Raw genomic sequence first — 19,497 nt, 5'->3', positions numbered from 1 at the left:
ATATAAAAAGTTTCCTTTGCCTAAGAAACAGTATTTACTGTGTGTACAGATGTGGCTGACAAAGCAAGTTTTCTACCATCCAGCACCCCGGTTGATAAAAGTACAACTATCTCAAAAGGGCTATTACAGGATTTCCAAAAAACAACCTTCAGTGGATCAAAACACTCACAGTATCGACGGCCTTCTGCATACAATTGTCCTTACAACTTGAAGCAATTATCAAATACAGTTTAGTAATAAGAAAAATCCTTTCAGTGATGAAAAAATACTTAAACTCCATCGAAGTACTGCTTTATAATTAACTATACATAAGAAATTACTTATCCTTCTGTCTCAAATATATTTAATGCTCGACTGTTTTCAAAGATGGCCATTTTTCAAAAGTAACTGCATTACACCCCTTTGAAATTAAATAGTTAAATCCCAGTGCTGGTGACAAGTATACAGCAAATTAACTTCATTCTTTGCAGAGACTGAAACTAATTCTCTGGATCAAGAAGATCTAGACGTTCGCCCGGCTTCGGCTTTCGTGGAGACTATGCGGCAACTTTGTTGTCTTTCTAGAGGGAACAACAGCAGAACATTAATGGTGCAAAACCAAACCCACGGCTCCGTCCTGGGAGAGGACGCGCTGCGATGGCCGCTCCCAGCTCCCGCCGTCGGGAGGGCAGGAAGGCCACCTCCCCGGCAATTAGGGGAGCCAGCGCGGCTGGATGCGGGGTACGCAGCCACCGTCTTTGCACCACCTCCGACGTGTCAGGAAGGCCGTGAAATTCCTGCACTCGGAAATCCACATCTCTGATCTTCAGCCCCTCAGGTCAATTCATGCTCAGCTACTGACAATCTCTTTACGTCACAGGACTAACTGTTGCAAACTAATGCAGGAGTAACTGAGAGACAGTCAGAAATCTTCCATCACTAAAAAAAAAGTGTCCCTCCCATTTTTAAAATTAAAAATATTTAAATCTTCAAAAAGAAAACAAAGATTTTGTGTTCCAAAACTCTAACTGCTCACGCAGTAAACTACCAGAAAAAGTCCTTCTGTCCCAGTCAGCGCTCTAAAAGCCCACACTCACTTGCACCAGTCTGGTTAACCGCGTTTGTTGCTGGCTCTACACCAGTACCAGCTCTGTTCCCGAACAAGCCAGCGCTCACGTTGGATTTACACACTTAATGCCAAGAAAACTGGCTTGCGCTGAAGTTAAGGTTTTGGCTTTGCAAGCAGCTGAGCTCTGCTGATTTAGATGATCTCTATGATCAACGGGCTTCCTCAGAGAGGAGACCTTGCACTGTTTCCACGAAAAAGGAAGTGCACCCCAGACACCGCCAGCACAGAATACGTCACTTGACCAGCTGGGGCTGACAACCAACCCTCTGAATGGCTGGTGGGAAGAAGGAGTTAAGGTCTTCGACAGGGAACAGAGAAATGGACGTCTTAATAGCGCTGCAAAACTACTCTGAAGGAAGATTCTGCTTTTTAGCATTCCAGCCACAGAACAAGTATTTAGGGCATGTGAAGAAAGGTAGCCTTTAGTTTTGGTTGCTGGCGGCAGTGAAATGCTGCTATGTACCTAAAATTTCAGCACTAATGGACTTTCAAGTAAGTAACTCAGAGTACCTGCAAAACACTATTCAAGAAATTCTAGTTCAACATCAGTCTAAAATCAGGAGGTTTTTTACTACTAGTTTCCAAGAGCAGTGGATCAGGTCATAGTAAGAGTAAACATATTTTTTACCCTATATTCAAAGTCAGCAAACTCCCTGCCTCCACGACCTCCTCTGAATCCACCACGAAATCCTCGGGGGGCAGTGAAGCCACCTCTTCCACCTCCTCGTCCTCTTCCACCTCGGAAGCCAATCCCCCCTCTGCCTCTGTACCCTCCACGGCCACGATTGGGACGCAGTGGTATTCCAAAGGTCTCGGCATTTAATCTCCTCTCCTCGGCCCAGGTAGGTCGCCGTTCTCTGCCACACAAAAGGAACAAGGATTGTTTTAAAACACACTTGAGAAGGAAGATTGCTTGGCTTAGTTACAATTGCCACAAAGCCCACAAAACAAAAAATGATACATTAATCACACTGGAAGTCTCTACATTATCCTTTCTGCAAGAATCTCAGTGTCTGCCACACTTCATTTAACTCAACAGAAAGGGATACGTCACAGTATCATTTAATTATATATTAATATTGCTGTAAGAGTTTCCCATGTAGGACACCGCCTGTATCCTCTGCACACAGCATCATACAATAAAATAAATATACAAAAGTTGTCTGCAATTTAAAGTAAGAAAGAGAAAGCGAGGGTTCGCAGCTACAAATGTTATTTTATCTAGCTGTCAGTACAGCCAAACAATCCCCCCCATCCCATAATTCAAAATAGGTCAGCAATCCACATCATCGTCTCTAATAAAGAGGCAACCGCAAAAGATAAGCTCTAATTTTCCTGAAATGCTGCCTTCTCATTCAAATGGCACTACTGGCCAGGACGGTTACGTAATCGGCTCAGAAACCATCACCAAAGCACGGTCATAATCGATTTAAATGAACTGGTAATTTAGCAGCCAAACAAAGCAATACAACCCACTTTAGTCAACCTGCAAAGGAGACACTAAGTTCCAGAGACAGGGTCTAAACCAACATTTAAAACCATCTTCCTGTTACCGTATTGCACTGGCCTACAAAGACATTTTGTGCTTCCTATTCCCGTTTTATCTTTGCCCGCTGCATGCGGAAATAAGCTTTACTCGCCGTCGATTCAGAGCTGGTTGTAACGAGCAGGGCTGATGCTACCTTACGGCACAAACAGGCATGAAGCAGACTCACAAGCCTCCCCTTGCAGGCCATACCTATTGTCATCACAGGAGATGTTATCAAAGAAGGATTTGGTTTTGTCATAGTAACAGTTGGGTCCAAGCGGATCTTCCTCATCCGCATTCCCTTCGCTGTTTTGGGTATCAACACCTGAGTCACCCTTGTCTTCTCCGTTTATAGGCTTCTCTGGTTTCTCAAGTTTATCTTCTAGAAAAAAAGTAAGCAGAAGCCTTCCAGACCATCACACTAAACAAAACAGCACTGTTAACTTGTTCCTAGATAGACACACACAAACTATACTGAATCCTCAAAAATACACCCCACCCCCCCCCCCAACCAGAACGTGGAAGTCAAATAATTTGACACATAAATTAGGATGTTTTGGTGCTGCTGCCTGGAGGTTTGATATCCTCTATATTCTCGGGGGGGTTAATTAACAAAAAAACCCTAGGTAGAATGGATCCGACAGCCATCTGTTTTCTGATCTCCTAGCTACCTCCTTCCCAGACTTAAATCCTCACTTGGTCACTCCTCACAAAAGCCATCCCAGGTTTTTGCACATCCCTCTTGCCATTCTCCGTTGTCTTCTGGCTTTGCTATTATCTCCTCTGAGATACAGGGCCAGCATTGCAGATATTGTGCCATGAACTGACTGAACAATACACTTCTTTCCTAATAACGACTGAAGTTCAACCCACTGTTTTGACTGGCACCAAAAAGGAAGCTGACGATTCAACAGAACCAGCTATTATGATCTTCAAGTCTCATTCCCGAATGCTTACAGCTTAAATCTCACGATGCTGAGCATACACTTCAGATAACCAGCTCGACCTTTCTACAACACCCACACACAAAAATTACCAGTGTCCCATAAAATATTGCTACAGCTCTTCATAGTTAGCTTCCCCTTTCCTCTTTATTGTTCTGAAAAAAATAGTACGAACAGCAAACTGTCAATTCATTTAAAAATGATCCAGAAAAAGAGGCAAGCACCAGAAAACAAATCCTATGGGACTCGACTGGTGGTTTTTCTCTATACTGAAATCTGACCATTTATTCTCATCTTTTGTTTTCCAGCTTTTAGCCAACCATTTACTGAAATGGGGAACTCCCTATTTTAACCTGTAACAATTTTGTCCAAAAATAGTAGCAGCAGTGTCACGAACAGGTGGCTGGTCACAAGGGAATGAGGTAATTAAAACAGAAGCCTGCTAGAAAAGAAAACAAAAGCGCTGCCAGTATGAACTACTCCCATGTTTCTTTGGAAAAGGGTAAAAGCAAAGAAATGCTAGAAACTTTCTCAAACTGAAACTCTTGTGCCTCCTCCAGCAAAGTTCTGATCCCAAACTCATGTTTCTGTGACTGCTTTTGTTCTATTCATAATTGAAAACATAATTTTCTTTTTTTCTTTTTTTGCATCTTTTCCACAACTCAAAAGTAAACTCCCACTATTGGAACTTCGGCTCAAGTAATCTGCATTTTTAACCAACAGACTTGTTACAACATGATGGATGGTATTTGCTAGTTAAAATTCCTTCAAAACTCAAATACTGACCAAAGTGTTTAATTAAATACATGATCCCAGTTTACTTGCTTATTGATTTTGTAATGACTGCAAACCAGACTTAGCAGGATATACCTTTTAAAAGCTGTTCTTCAAGGTAGGGTTAAACCAGCAAGACACAGTTTTTCCACGCTCAAATCTAAAGCAAAAATTGATTTACCTTTTAGTTTAAGTTTATTATGAAATTCTCTATCAATTTCTTCCTTGTTGAATTGTGCATTTGCACTTTCAAAGTCAAAATCCTTCTCAAACTTCATTGGACCATCCCTCCTAATACCAAATCTTCCTCGGCCCCCTCTGTGACCCCCACGGCCTCTCCGTGCTGAAGGTCCACCTGGAACTGAAAAGAGGGAAATTCTGTTTGGTTTCGTTTTGTGGATTGCTTTTCTTTGAGGGTGGGTGGTTTTTTGGGGTGTGTTTTTTCATTTTAGTTTGTTTGGGTGGTTTTTTTTGGGATTTTTTTTTTTTGGATTGTGTTTTGTTTGTTTGTTTGTTTTAATACCTGGGTTAACTGGTGGGGACTTCATGCACCCTCTTCCTGCACTTCTGTCGTTAAAAGTGCTGCCAGAGCAGCTTGTAATTTGTAAATTCACTTACAAGAATTACAGCAGTGACACAGAAAGCACAAGTTACTAAACCTGGGTACTAAAAGACATTCTAGAAGTCATTAAAAGCTTTCAGAAGGAGAGTTAAAATGCTAATGGCTTTTCAGTCAAGTATTTTCGTAGAAAGGCAGCAGGTTTTATTTCATGCTGTTGTGTTTATGAATCCATGAATGCTGCTTGGTTTTGCATTTCTATTCAAATTGCTTAATATAGAGCAACCAGAAGAGACTTTTCTCTTTAATGTTGTGGACTTTTTGTACTTGTATTATTCTGACCCAATGCAGAGTTACTGCTACCCACTAGAAACAATTGTGTGAAAGCTTTCTACATCCTTTATTACTCTAACCTGAACTGGAAGATTTCTAGGCGTCAGAAAAAGTCCTGGCACTTCGCAAACTATACACAATGTTGTATTTTGGCAGACTTTTTAAAAAAAAAAAACTTAATGAAGTCTGAAAACAACGGTAGTTATTTCTCAAAACAAGATTTACCAATTTGACGTTTGTTTTCATTTCTGAGTTCATTTTCTGATCTTGAAAGCTTGTGTGCTTCAGCTAAAGTCAGAAATAAAAAAATTATTTGTTTATCCAATTAGGTTTTTTTGATCATACTTTTGCATATAGTTATATAGTTCAGATAAAAAAAAAATAATCCAAACCTATAAAGTAAACCACAAGTTTAACTCACAAAAGAAAAAAAAAAAAAAAGCTTGACTTTAAAAAGAAAAATATATAATCCAAGTCTCTGCTGGCCAGTCTACCCGTAATGGACAGCAGTAAAATTCCTACACGTTACCCTTAGAAAGAGCACTTCGTATGTTTACGGAAGAAAATAAACTGTATAAAAATTATCCAAAGCTACCTCGTCTGTGCTCTTGATTCTCTAATGACTTCTGGCTAGCAGACACCAAAGGTCTGGCTGGTACAGGACTCCTCCTCCCAACTGGTGCTGGAGCAGGCAAGTGGGCCGAAGCTGTTTGTACTGCTTGTTCCATGGTGGGGCTCCTTCTCAAATGATCTATCTGAGGGCTTGAACGGCCTGGGAAAAAGACAAAACAAAAACAAAACCCCAAGCGTTATTTCTCATCTACAAATTTGAGTTACCGGTCTCAACCAATCTAGACTGACAGATTTATCTGCCTTACCAGTCAAGACAGCTGTGTCCAAAGAAGAAATAAATATTTCTGCACCCTCAGATCCACTAATCCAGAATGAAGGATACTTAGCAATTTCCCTTCCCCCAGTCTAAAAGAAAAAAATGGGTAGGACAATTAATCCCTACCAACCCGTCCATGATGTGCATTTAGCTGTGGAATGAAATTTTTTGATCGATTGGAGGTAAAACACCCTTTCTGCCTCCCTGGACAGCCAAGTGGAAAGTGACTGCTCCCAAAGGCAGAGATACAGTTATGATACTGAAATTTCACTTCATCTAGTGCACTCTGTTGTATGATCACCACAAAATAAATGAACAGTGATGGCTAGTGCCAGGCATAAGGCAGATGAAGGAGCTATGAAAGCTTCCCCACAAAGTGCTGTTCATATATTTCAATTTGCAGCATGAGTGACTGGAGCCAGAAGCACATTTAGACTGGAGACAATGGATCCAGCCAGACAAGTTTATGACACCATACAGTTAAATCTACTAAGAAATCAGAGTAAGACTCAAGTCCCAGTAAGCAAAATAAAAGAATAATGTCATACCCATAAAAAAAAAATAAACACCAGAAAAGAAGAAAAAACAACACACAACCAAAACCAAACCCCAAAGCCAACCACACCACACTTGAAACCTATAAAGATGACAAATATTTTTAAAAGTAAACACAGGCAGAAAAAAGCTTGTTGGTCCCTACAGGAAATTCTGTGGCAGAATGTATGTTCATCTGGAATGTATGTCATGCATTAAGTCCAAGAATCACACAGGTTTTAATTTCATCTACAGAAAACCACACCACTCTTTCAACAGAGAAGTAGTAAACGCTCAGCATACTTTTTCCCTCCCTTCAACTAATGCAACAAAGTAGAACCTATTTTTGGTAATCCACTCAACTAATCCTAGAAAGCTGTCCTAATTGCTATACAAACCTCAACTAGAATTTAGAAAAAACTTGTTTGCTCTAATTGAAGTGTTTTGACTTTTAATGCAACTGCATAAATGTGAAAATAGTGTTAGGAATATATCTTAGCACACACTTTTACTGCGGCAATGAAAAATGGAAAAGCAGGATTAATGTCTTTTGGATTTTGATGAGCAATCTCAACACATTTGCATAAAAAGTGAGGGTGAAGGTGCTCAACATTTAGTTTCTTTTTTCTTTGCCACTCAAAAAGCATCAAGATTTTCCATTTTGCTCCTACTTTCTTTTTCCAACATTAAACACACTACCCATGTACTTTCCATTACTATTAAGTTGACTTAACTGTCATGTCACTATCTCTACAGGCAATCAGGTCTGCTGTTCATATTATTTATGCAAATATACATTAACAAAAAAATACCATTAGAAATAAAGACTTTAAAATTGTTGGCTGAAGGACTTCACAATTCAATCACCATGATGTATCTTGAGTTTTATCACACTATCAATAAAACTCGATATTGAATTTCCATATGCACCTATTTGCTAACATTATTCAACTGAAACAGTCCTACTCTCATTACAGAAGCTTTAAGGATAACAATAAATGTGTTGCTAAGAGTTACCTATACAGCACACCAGGATGTAGGAAAACCCGTTTAAAGAGCAAGTAAAAAGCCTCTCAGCACTTTCTGGTTTTAATACCAAGTGTTTTCATGACAGAACTCAGTTGTTTGGTTAGTATTTCTGGCAACCACCTAAATCATGGAGGCACAATTGGTCAAAAAAGATCAAAGAGTTATTCAAAAGATTTACCTTGAGACATCTGTGTTTTTAGTGATCTAGCATCTGTTGTAAATGCAGAACCAACTGCAGTGCTTTGGGACATGCTAGCACTGGCTGAAGAGTCTGTTCCAAAAGATGTTAAAGAACCTCCTGCTTTGAAAGAAATGTAACAGTTGTAAAACCTGGTTTACTTTTTTCTGTATTTATTTTTAAATTAGCACTAAATGATTAGTGAAGCTATATTGGGCAGTTATTCTAGAATACACGTAAGTCTGCCCTTCCCATATGCTTTAAGTTTAATGTATGTATTCATAGTAAGTTGGTAAGACTGTAGTATCTTAATGCTTTCTATTTAAAAGAAATAAATAAAAGAGCACTGCTAACTTTAGTATCACGAGTATTAACATAGCATACGCATGACAGCATCTCACATACATTAGTATGTTATCAGTATATATTTCCACTTAACATCTTTCAAACAAAAATAGCACTGCCGCATCTTATTAACCAGTACCAAGTTACAGCCAGTTCTACAGCCTCCTTTCACATGGCTAACACTTCCAGTACCAGGAGTGACACTGACACCATAGCAGTTACAAGAATGCAACTTCCTCTGTGAAAAACTAAAGGTAAAGTAAAAAACTTTAAGGGAGGAACAAAAGTTGCTTGGCAAGTCTCAAAAAGCATCTGCAGTATAAAGGAGCAACTAACCTGTGCAGCTCACAAATACTTCAAGCATGTATTCCATGGTAAGCTAACACCTCCTGAACGGCTGGAGCACTGCGCTGGCACATGGACTGCTGAATAATCCAAACTCTTGGTTAAGGCCCACACAACCTGGCCAACCTGGGATACCAAATGTTGACAGCACAGCTGCGGGGCTTTTGGGGAAGAGCTGCCTCTATCACTTGTGAAATGTGACGAATACATGAGGAATGTAATGAATATATACGAAACAGAATGAATTTACAAATACAGGAACCTTTCCAGTCCCTCTGAAATAGGGTGTTTAGTCCTCTATCGGAATTGTTTTGATTTGAGCTGCAAAGACTATGAAAAACTCTATTTTTTAGCTAAACTGTGGGACTGACATAGATTGAAGACTTCAGATCTGCCCTCAGGATAACATGTTGATGGAATTATAAGCACTGATTACTGTCTATGCACACACATGCAACTTCACTTACCGGGAAAATACCAAATTAAAAAAAAAAAAAAAGAACATACCAACTCCAACAGCGCCAAACTGCTGCCCCACCAGCGGGCTTGGGCTAAACTGGCTGTATGCAGGCATTCTGCCAAAAGGACCATAGGACCCCACAGACTGGAATGAAGATGTAGTTGAAGATCCTAGTGACGACTAAAGACAAAACACATTTGTAGAAATTCATGTTTACACAAAATGTAGGAAATAGTTCTGCCAGACAAGAAATGCAGAAACTCTAAAACTATTTGTTAAATTTACCCTAACACCACCACTGTGGCTAATATGTATACAAGACCTTAACATTCACATCGTTGCTTCTTTTAATATCAAGAACGTAACTGCTTTAACACAGAAGCAAAGACAGTACAAAAATAACAAATTATGCATGAAAACTCAAAAGAGACAACAGTTAGCAAAAACCATTTTCACAAGCACGTATACAGTTTAGAAAGCACTTTTATCCTTCCAGTATCCCAAACTTGTGAAAATGGTACCACAAAATTGTGCTGTCTTTTCCCTAGAACCTCAGATACTTTTGTCAAACGTGTATAAGCTTCTGTTGGCAAACCTGGAAAACGTCGTATCTTTTTCCCTGAAGTTTCAAAACCCACACGAACAATGAAAGACAACACACTGGAGGAGGGTGGGGTTATTACTGTTATTTGGGTTAACAGTAATGCAATTTCACAGCTCTCAAGTACCACTGACAGAAGGAGTTGCATCAAATTTAGCAAAAGACCTTAAGAGGATTGCAAGGGTATTTTGTAAGGAAATATCAAGAATTTTATCTTATGAAATAGCTAAACATTAGAAAAGTAAACACTTATACGGAATTACCAAGTTCCATTTGAACCAAGAACTTTCGTCTTGCTCTCAGGGATGATTTTAAGACACCCCACAAGTGCAACCAATAAGCCAACAAATTTCAGAGGTCAAAAAATAACGATCTCTGTCCATCCATTTACTATGAAACAACAGATTAATTAACCCTGAAGGCTTCAAGTTGTAAGTTGCTTTCCCTTCAGCAACCAAGGATGCCCTTTTCAAATAACTGCCCTTTAGTATGAAGCCTTTTTAGAAACACATAGTTAGATGAAACACTTTTAAAATTAGTCAGCAAAAAAAGTCTAACCTTAAAATCCAAACCAAACCAAACCAAACCAAAAATTACTAATGACTTGGAGCAGTTTCAGCATCTACTCCATTTGACTTCTATCAAGTCTGATCTTCCCAAGAAGTCTTGCATATGTGTCCTCCTAAGCCAAGCACCTTGCAAAAAAAACACATCAAGGTCTACCAAAAGTCAGTAGTTGTTTTTGAAAAACTGTCAGCTTTGATATCCAGCGCATTGTGCTAGAGTTGGTTTTCAACCTCTATTTTCACAGTTAAAGACATGATTCACAAGAGGAAAATCTTTCCAGAGTTCTCTACATTGGGTTGTGAACTTTACAGCAACAAACACTTTAATTTTTAAACACCCAGAGCGCACGTAAAACTACCAGGCTATACCTTCAGCAACAAACATCTAAAAATGTATTTTGACTTACCTGAACAATAGCAGGGTCCTGTGGCAAAGAACACTGAGGCTTTGGTGGCTCGCAGACAGTTAGGTCTTTAATGTCGCTGCCTCGGAATATAATATACTCAAAGACTTCATCACGAGGTGGTATAGGTCTATCAGTTGGTCTATCTTCTGTACCAAAGGAGCGAACTGCAAAATTGGAAAGGGAGAAAAAAATTCAAAACATCCCACATTCAACTAAATGTTTCATATATACTGCAGAGACCAGCAGCTTTAAACAAAAAGAACAAAATTTTGTTGAGCAAAAAACCTAATTAAATAGGCAGCATATTCTTCGCCATTATCAATTGCTCAGATGCAAACAAGTAATTTGATCTTACAAATTTCAGCTAAAAATCAAGCAGAAAGACACTTCTTCCATTCCTTACCGAGACATCACTTACACTATCACTCACATGTTGAATATTTCGACTGTTTTGAGAGGATAAGGGGAAGCAGCAAAGCAGCTTTTTGCTAAGTTAACACTTGCTGGACATTACAGCAACAGGAACACCAACAAAGGCCGGTAAGTCAGTCCTGCGAATCAAAGACTACATGAGTTTACACACTTCATACTCCGCACTTGCAAATTAAAAAAAAAAGCTAACGCTACTAGAAACTAGAATATTAAAATTTACCAAAAGCAAAGTATTTATCAATAGATTCAAGGTCTGAATCAAGATTTAAATAAAAACTAGGAATTCTGTGGTATATATGTACAATTTTCACTAGGCAAAATGTATTCCTCTTGCTGGTGTAAGGTTCATGTGATCTCTGTCAAACCAAGTAAACTCACTGGGGCGTAACTATGTTCCTAAGTAGGCCTGCATAGCATGCAGCATACCAAAACATTAAATTTATCTGTATGTACTTAGCTGAATTCCAATAGTTTTCAGATTGCAGACTGATGACACTTATCACGCTTTCCCCTTTGCACTACATATAATCACTAGCACTGCATATGGCTAGCATCACTTTACTTTCACTACCCTCTCAAAAACTTCTCCTTACCTTAAGACTGCCAGCCCTAGATGAATATAACGTGAAGCAAACAAAAAAATATCTGGAGATACGTCTCCAAGAGCTAGAGTTTTGGAAGCAAAAACTAAACAATGAATTGAAACCAGAGAAGAAAAAAACCCAATCCACGAAAACCATATTCTGCTGAATATCAACTTGCAGCAGCTTTAACAATCCATCATGACTGTCTTTACTCTAGCCTTTTAAGATGTTTTGTTTGCCTTGTAAGGTACTACAGGCTATGCTGAGAAAACATCCATATTTTGCTTTAATTTACCAGATTTGGTTTTCCCTTCATTTTCAGATGCATCAACAATTTGGAGACATCATTAGGCACTTATTTGCAGCCATAAAACCATTAGTCAAGAAAAGCAGAGTTTCCTGTAGAGCTGTATAAAGTGATACTGAGTCCTTTCTCAGGCTGCACCAACCATCTTCTAACACTGTTGATTCTTCTAGTACTGCATTAAACAGAGCTTATCAGCCAAGTATTACAAATCTTTTCGAGAAGCATAATTCCAGGGTAAGGAGATCAACTCCATGCTACAACGAAAAATAACATCAAGTGGTTATGACTATTTTTTTCACATTTATATAATCTACTGAGCTGAATTTAATCAACTTTTCTATTTCTGTGCATCTGAAAGCCCGCTCTGAATGGTACTACAAAACGCGAGCACTATAAAAAAGGTTGTTACACTGTTAAATAAATTTCAATCTTTGTTACAAGATAAATGGCTTCTTTTCTTCCTTTACCTTCACTGTCTGGCCATCCTATACTCCATTAGACAACTAATAAATTAACTTGGCCCTTCATTCCATCATTTGACCTGCTGTCTTGGTAAGTAAAACCAAAGTTGATTTTGTATTGGTTCTCCCTATTCCATATTGAAATGGTTGCTCTAGTAGCCATTTCGTCTACAAAGGTGCACAAAAATGGCCAGAGAGTGAGCAGTAAGTTACTGAAGTATTTCACTTTCTAGCTGAAGTGAAGGAACTAAAGAGTAGCAACACCACAAAAAAGGGTAGTAAACTAGGGGATCTTTTCTCCCCTTTACATAGAGTCAAGAAACCCTGATGAACTATGTAAGAAATCTGCTTTGAAAGTACTTAAGTAAGAGCCACACTGCATGGATAAGTATTTTACTATCAACACCAACACCATGTGACACGTACAGGAACAGTTTTAACACTCGGCCATTACCTTCCTCCATTCTAAACCAGTTCAAAACAAAGTGAAAAACCTAACTTTCATCTAAAGACACCTTAAAAGAGGTAAAGGGATTTTACTGTACATCAAAAATAATCTTCCTTTCTCCCTATCATAAAATAACAAAAACTTCAAAAGAAAGTATTTTCAATACCAAAAACTGGAATTAATCTTTAAGAGATTCAGCTGTCTATGCAACTAGATCAAGGCACTGATAAGGTCATCAATGGTTTTGCAATAAAATACATTAAGAGTTGCTATAAGAGTTTGGGTTTTTTCTTTACCTCTTCCCTGCCTCAAACCAAACCAGTTCTAGTGCAACTTTCTGCAAAATATAAAGACCATTTAATTCAATGAAGATTAGCTCTTGCTGGAGAGGGGCAAGCAAACCCCTCTGATTTGGGCTTCACTGTTCCCCTCTCACCCCAAAGCAACAAAAATAACCATCCCCCAGTCCAATTTCCTTCTAAAGCAAGGAACCAGAACTGCATGTGCAATCCAAGAAAGCAGTTTAGGACAAGGGCTACTTTACGGTATTCCAGTGTCTAGCCCAAGTAGGTCCTTCAGATAGTAGTGCAACACAGAGCTGAATGTTAGTTTTAGCATTTTGCAAAGCAATAGCCATCTTTACAGCTTCTTCTTTCCTAGCTTGGATTAGGATTTAACATAATCTGAGTTCATTAAAGTAAAAAGTCTAATATTAAAGGTGGCCAGTACAACAGGGTTTTAGAAAGAAATAGTTTTTACCATAGTTTTGCATAATCAGAAATGCTATGGTGCCAGAGTATCAGAAAGACAAGGTATGGGAGCAGCAGCAGTCAGAGCTCTATCCAGCTCTGTCTCTTGGGTTATTTCCTCAGACTACATCCTTCCTTCAGGTGCAGTGGTTCATATATAGCAAAATACTGAAGAGTGAGAGGAAATGAAAATGAGCACATGAAAGGTAACAATCTTACACTTACCAGGACTATGGCAAATCCATTTAATCCCACCTTGTCAATTTAAGGTGGGCTTTTTTGTTGTTGCCTTTTTTTTTTTTTTAAAAAAAAAAAAAAAAATTGGCTAAACTGGCTTAGGGACTTGCAAACAAGAAGGCAACCATGGCATATTAAAAGCCAACATTTTTTGTCAGTGCAAACACACACAATTAAGTAGCTAGCTAGGAAGAAACTAATGCTGTTGAGCCTAACAGGATTCATGTATGTGACTTGATGCCCAAATAGTTCCACCAATTTCATATTAAACTGCTGTGAGCAAATTTTTGTACAGATTTTGAATGGCTTCAATGTTACTACTACACTGTATTTTAGTGCATATTCTATATTACACTACTATAGCATGCAAGGATAACACTGCAACTTCTCCTGTGAGTTAACAGAAACGATCACCTGTCGATTAACACAGAAAAATACTGTTAATCAGAAGCCAAGCTACATATTCCACTAGCAAAAGAGGATTGTTCCCATATAACGTGAATTATTGCAAATATGTAGTTAAGTCTCTGTATGTAGCACTGACACAATCTTACCAGCCTTACTTCATATGTAGCATACACACAGAGAAACCAGTTTTTCCCCACTCTTAAGGCACCCATGAGAAGCATGACAACCGAGACCGTGTACCACTACCAAAACAAGTAATTTTAATTGCCATCTCTCTTCAAAACATCACAAATTTCCCTGTAAACATGCTTCGATGCCTGCACACCACATTACAGAAAGAGTGTTAACGTGAAGGAGACAGCTTGTGGCAGGCTCATACCTTCAGAACAATTAATTCAGTCCGCATTCCCTTACTAGGGGTGGTGAGTTAATAGGGAGATGGACAGGAGAGAAGTAGCCAGGAGTAGGCTTTGACAAGAGGAGTTTTGTGTTGTGACACATTCTGCACAGTGTTGGTTTGGCAAATGTGCCCTAAACCTCAAGACATGGAAGGAGCATGTCGCTTAACTGACTAAAAAATAACTTGATAGAAACTTAACCCATTCCTTTCCTGCTCCCACCCCTGAATGCTCAAGTCTTCACAAGAATTTAACTTTCTTCTGTCTACATTTCTGAGTCTTTCACCCAATTAATATTGCATAAAAGTCTGAAAGAAAGCGAAATTTTCTCTTTTGTGTGTCAATTAGACTACAGAAAACACTATCACAGATGGTTCAAAATGCCAGAAGTTTAACTATTTCCTAAATGACTGAAAGCTATTTGATTAATATCTACTAATTATAATAGTTCCAAATACAACTCTCAATAGTCCAACAGCTGATAAGTGAAAACTGATACACTATACCAGAGAGACAGTACATAATTTTCTCTTTCTTATACTCATATGCCTAAGGATTCCCTACTGTTGGCAGGGAACGAAGCCTCTTCTGACCCAATATGGTTGCTCTTACACAGCTTACCTACATTAAAAATACATCTCTCTAAATCGGTGCCTTGAAATAGAAAGACATTACGTATCACCAGCATGAAGATCACATCCAGTTTTTAATGCCGCAACATGTAAGATCAACCACAATCCATCATGATTATACTGTAACTGCCCCAGGTAGGGCAGCAATCACTTTACAGCAAGAAAATTTTACTCCTAACCAGGACCTGCAAACACTCTATTCTTAAACTGGTTGGCCTTAACAATGTTTAAAAAATTTAACTATGATTTAAAAGTATGAACCAGAAGAACATTCCAAGTTAATTTAACGTGAAACTTGACAATAAGAGTGGGTGTTTTTTGGTTCCAAACACCAGCTCTGAAAAGATGGCAATCCAAAGAAAATAACCCTCAAACACTTGTATATCTTAATATTTGGAATCTAATATATATGGGAGTCTTCCCTGTTATTTAAGTCACAATGCACTTTAACACTTTGTGAAAGGATGCATCACTGTCCCTTATCAGACTCCAGCTTAGGATAAAAATGTTATGCTCAATATTTCAACAGTTGGTATGTTCCTCTAACTTGTGAGACAGAGGCCACAACTTTCACTAGTGAAAGGATCACAGCTTTGTAAATAAAATGCTGATTAGAGAACTATAGGAGATTGCTCCGCAGTAACTGAAGACTACAATCAGTCCCCTGTTAGCAACCCCAAAATCTTATTTCTGTCTAAAACCCCAGAAGATTTGAGATAAAGGAAGGCATTCCACATGTACAACTTCATGAGATTATTATCAGACTTCAGCCTGAGATAAGTCTCTCAGACTTGGCTTACCCACATTAAGTCCTACTGTTAGGCAAATCTATAGTTATTCAAGAACAAATTCTACCTCTACTTTTGCACTTTATGTCACAATCAGCGACTTCAGTTAGGAAATTAATAATGATAAGCTGCCCTGCACTCAACCCAGGTAACAGTCACATGAAGCCAGCGACACAGCAGAGCAACTGAAAACATAGAGTCATCTTTTGGGGCTCCCACCCCCCCACCCCCCCCCCGCCTTGTCTTTCTGGCAGAAAATTTGACATTTGCGGTAAAGATCTATGGTAAACAGTTGTGGTTTGACTCATCACAGGAAGAATAGATAACTATTACCCTACCAACATATTTACAGTTACAGACAGTTAACAGAAGGAAGATCTGCTTCTTTCACATACAGACCTGGCCATAGTTAACCACACTTGTCACCTCACGTATGTGCTATCATACCACATTCACATGACCCAGGCCTTCATTTATTCAGAAACATGAATACGTTATTTAGCTCTAATTAGCATATTTGTTTACTCATAAACATAGTTTCCAGGTAGATCATAATTCACATGACCAGTAGCGCATATCAGTACATCTCCTAAGTGTTTTACCTTTATACTCAATGTCAGAATAGTTTACTATTCTGAATCATTTATTCAGAAACGTGAATACTGGAGAGTTGAGCATTTTGTTCCCGAGCACAGTGAACTGTTTTACAGTCTAATAGGGTTGTTATCAGCTTCCAGGTTAATTTCAAGATTTTTGGTTCCAGGCAGCCTAGAAATACTGATTTATTTTCTTCTGAATCATGACACTGTATTACAAAACACACATTCTTCAGCTAACTAAGCCCAGTTTTATTAAAGCAAATTTAATGGTTTAGATTTACATTTCTGATGAGAGCTAAGGGAACAAGTATATCAGATTTGTAACTGCAGTCCGATCTATCTTAAATACGTACACTTTGGCAGCTATGCCATAACATGACTTAACCACTCTTGAGAAGTCATGCAGAATCGGCTTGGTCAGCAACAAATCTGTCTAATTTAGTGCAAGAGTATCACAAGCTCCTCCAAGATGGGATTCTTGTATGTGCTTTCGTACAAACCTTAACAACCACAGCATGCAACTGGAATTTCTAAACATTGATTTTTAATCACAGTGCTCATCTTTCTCTCATAAGCAAATATTAGCTGTCCTTTTAAACAGATAATGCAATTCCAGCAAGGTAATTTAACCTAAAGGCTACTTTAGAGGTGAGTAAGAATCACATCACAAAAGCTAAATGTCCCATAAATGAACCATGTAAGCCTGGGACTAAACATACTATAAGGTGTTTTGAAGTATACATATAAGAATTTACAAAACAAAGCAATCTATTTCTTAAACAATGATTGTTGGGGTGAGGAGGGGGGAAGAAGCGGGCCTTAAAGTGACAAGACACACAAACAAGAATTACCACAAACGCCAATGTGAGATGAAAACAAACAAACTGCTACACAGCATCAACTCCGTGTATCACAGACCAACTATTATACACACCAACTATGCAAAACGTAACAGACTGTCATCATGCTAGAATGTTAAGCCTACCATATCAAACAGGAACTGATGTTCAGCATGCTCTCAGTCCCAAATATTTAATTTATACAAGGAACAATTTTTCCCCTTACCTAATGGCTGGATAAACTCTCTACTTTTATATATGCATTCAGATTATTTAGCAAGACTTTACAGAGTCAAGAAGTGTAAAGTAAAATACCACTGGGTTTTTCAGAAACTATTACAAAGAAGTTATTAAAAATTTTGACTTAATGTTTTACCTGACTATTATACATTCGCTGCCATGGCCAATATACTTGCTTTAAGAGCCATTATCATGTGCGAGAAACAGCGAAAGTTCTTCGGATGGCCAGTTTTAAAGATCCTTTTTACTCCACAATCTCTGACTCTCAGTAAACATCCTCCTAACTTTCATATACATACATATTCTCTGGTCAATACATTCACACACTAATGCCTGTACTCAATTTCGATTTATACAGTGCCATACAGCTACCTTCGAAACGAAGAGCTCACGATCAGCCTTCTTTGTCGATAATCCCCTTTAGACCCGAGTTGTCTCCTACCCCAGGATGCAAAAGAGTTCAGCCGTCCGCGGCCCTGTACCCTGCAGGTCTGGAATTCTTACGATGCAAAGAAATCCTCTCTCCAGCCTCCTACTCCCTTCTGAAGCACTTCACCGCGAAGGGCTTCATGCTTTTACTCTATTCAGGACTCCTTTGTGCAGCCCCTAACTAGGTAACGTTCCTAGCTCCCTTTCGCCGCGGCCGCCCGGAGCTTTCGCCACCCCTCCCCGCAGCGGGGAGCAGCCCGCGCGGCGGGAGCAGGGGCCTCCGCAGCGCTGTCGCGCCGCCGCTCTCCCAGCCCCTTGCTCACTTCCACCTCCGCCGCGAAGCGCCGCGGGTCGCCACAACCCCGCCGCAGCCGCTCCATCGGGGAGAATGGCGGGAGGACGCGCCTCCGGCCGAAACTACGCGGGCTCTTCCCAAAGCTCCGCCAAGCCCCCTCGCAGCTGCTGCTTGGCCCTCGGAGGGGGTAGGCCTTCCCCTCGCACCCAGGGCCTCCACAACGCCACGGACGACTCCGCCGCGGTTTCAGGTTTTTGCTCGATCCCCGACGGGCCCCCAACGCTCCCTAAGCCGCCGCACGCACCGCGGTCCCGCTCCCCTCCCGCCCTCTCCCCGAGGCGTCGCTGGGCCGCCAGGGCCCAGTCCTCTACTGCGCCAGGTCCTTACCCTTGGCCAGCGCCACAGTGGAGTTTTCGGTGTCGATGGTGTACAAGATCCCTTCATAGCGGATCTCGGCCTTGGAGATCAGGCTGATCTTGCTCCCGATGTAGGGCGTCCCCCCGCTCATGGTTCCTCGGTCAGGGACACCCCCCCTCCTCCCCTGCCGAGCGCTCCTGAAGCTGGGCACAAGCAACTAAACAAGCCCGGCTCAGAGTCGTAGTAGGCGCTCTACTCCTCCCGCTTCGAGCCCGACCTTGCGCCGATCCCCCAGCGACGGCTCTCCCTGCGCAGACTCCCTCAGCACACCCCGCACCAAAAGCGTCCTGAAGCTCCCAACATGGCCGCCGCCTTCATCTTCCCTCCGAGCTGCCCCCCCCACCCCCCCCTCTCCAGCGCGAAATGGATGCCGGGAGCGGAGGTGATCTCGCGAGAGCCGGCGGGGCGGGGCGGGGGGCGCCCATTTGGGCCGCCCGGGAATGTAATTTAGCGGCCTGGAACCCCTGAACCCTCCGGCTCTCCCGCCTCCCGTGTGGAGCGCGGCGTACCGCCGGCGGCGGGGCTCGCACGATGGCTCGGGCTCGGCTGTGCCTCGTCGCGCTTTCCCTGCCTGGCCTAGGGTGGTGTGCGGGGCCTGCGGCCCCCCGGCTCCCGCCCAGCGCGCCAGGAGTTT

General features: G+C 40.6%; 1 protein-coding gene across 8 annotated transcripts; it reads right to left on the bottom strand.

Moving 5' to 3' along the window:
- Positions 1-493: 493 nt before the first annotated feature.
- Positions 494-19,186, bottom strand: LSM14A (LSM14A mRNA processing body assembly factor). Of its 8 annotated transcripts, none has more exons than XM_009954917.2 (10): positions 18,834-19,186; positions 10,601-10,764; positions 9,074-9,206; positions 7,877-7,999; positions 5,842-6,018; positions 5,472-5,534; positions 4,536-4,715; positions 2,847-3,018; positions 1,737-1,965; positions 494-560 (listed from the first exon to the last, which is right to left on the bottom strand). In XM_009954917.2, the coding sequence occupies exons 1-10, from the start codon at positions 18,952-18,954 to the stop codon at positions 537-539; spliced, it is 1,386 nt and encodes a 461-aa protein (XP_009953219.1). In that variant the 5' UTR covers positions 18,955-19,186; the 3' UTR covers positions 494-536. The 8 variants fall into 8 exon arrangements, with proteins under 8 accessions (XP_009953219.1, XP_086325753.1, XP_086325754.1 ...); XM_086469627.1 differs by having other exon boundaries at positions 4,536-4,709; XM_086469628.1 differs by having other exon boundaries at positions 9,074-9,170.
- Positions 19,187-19,497: the final 311 nt, after the last annotated feature.

Source organism: Leptosomus discolor, chromosome 8, assembly GCF_034619465.1.
Source record: "Leptosomus discolor isolate bLepDis1 chromosome 8, bLepDis1.hap2, whole genome shotgun sequence".
Classification (NCBI taxonomy): domain Eukaryota; kingdom Metazoa; phylum Chordata; class Aves; order Leptosomiformes; family Leptosomidae; genus Leptosomus; species Leptosomus discolor.
Note: the sequence above shows the minus strand (reverse complement) of the source record. Positions and strands in the feature narration are given on the sequence as shown.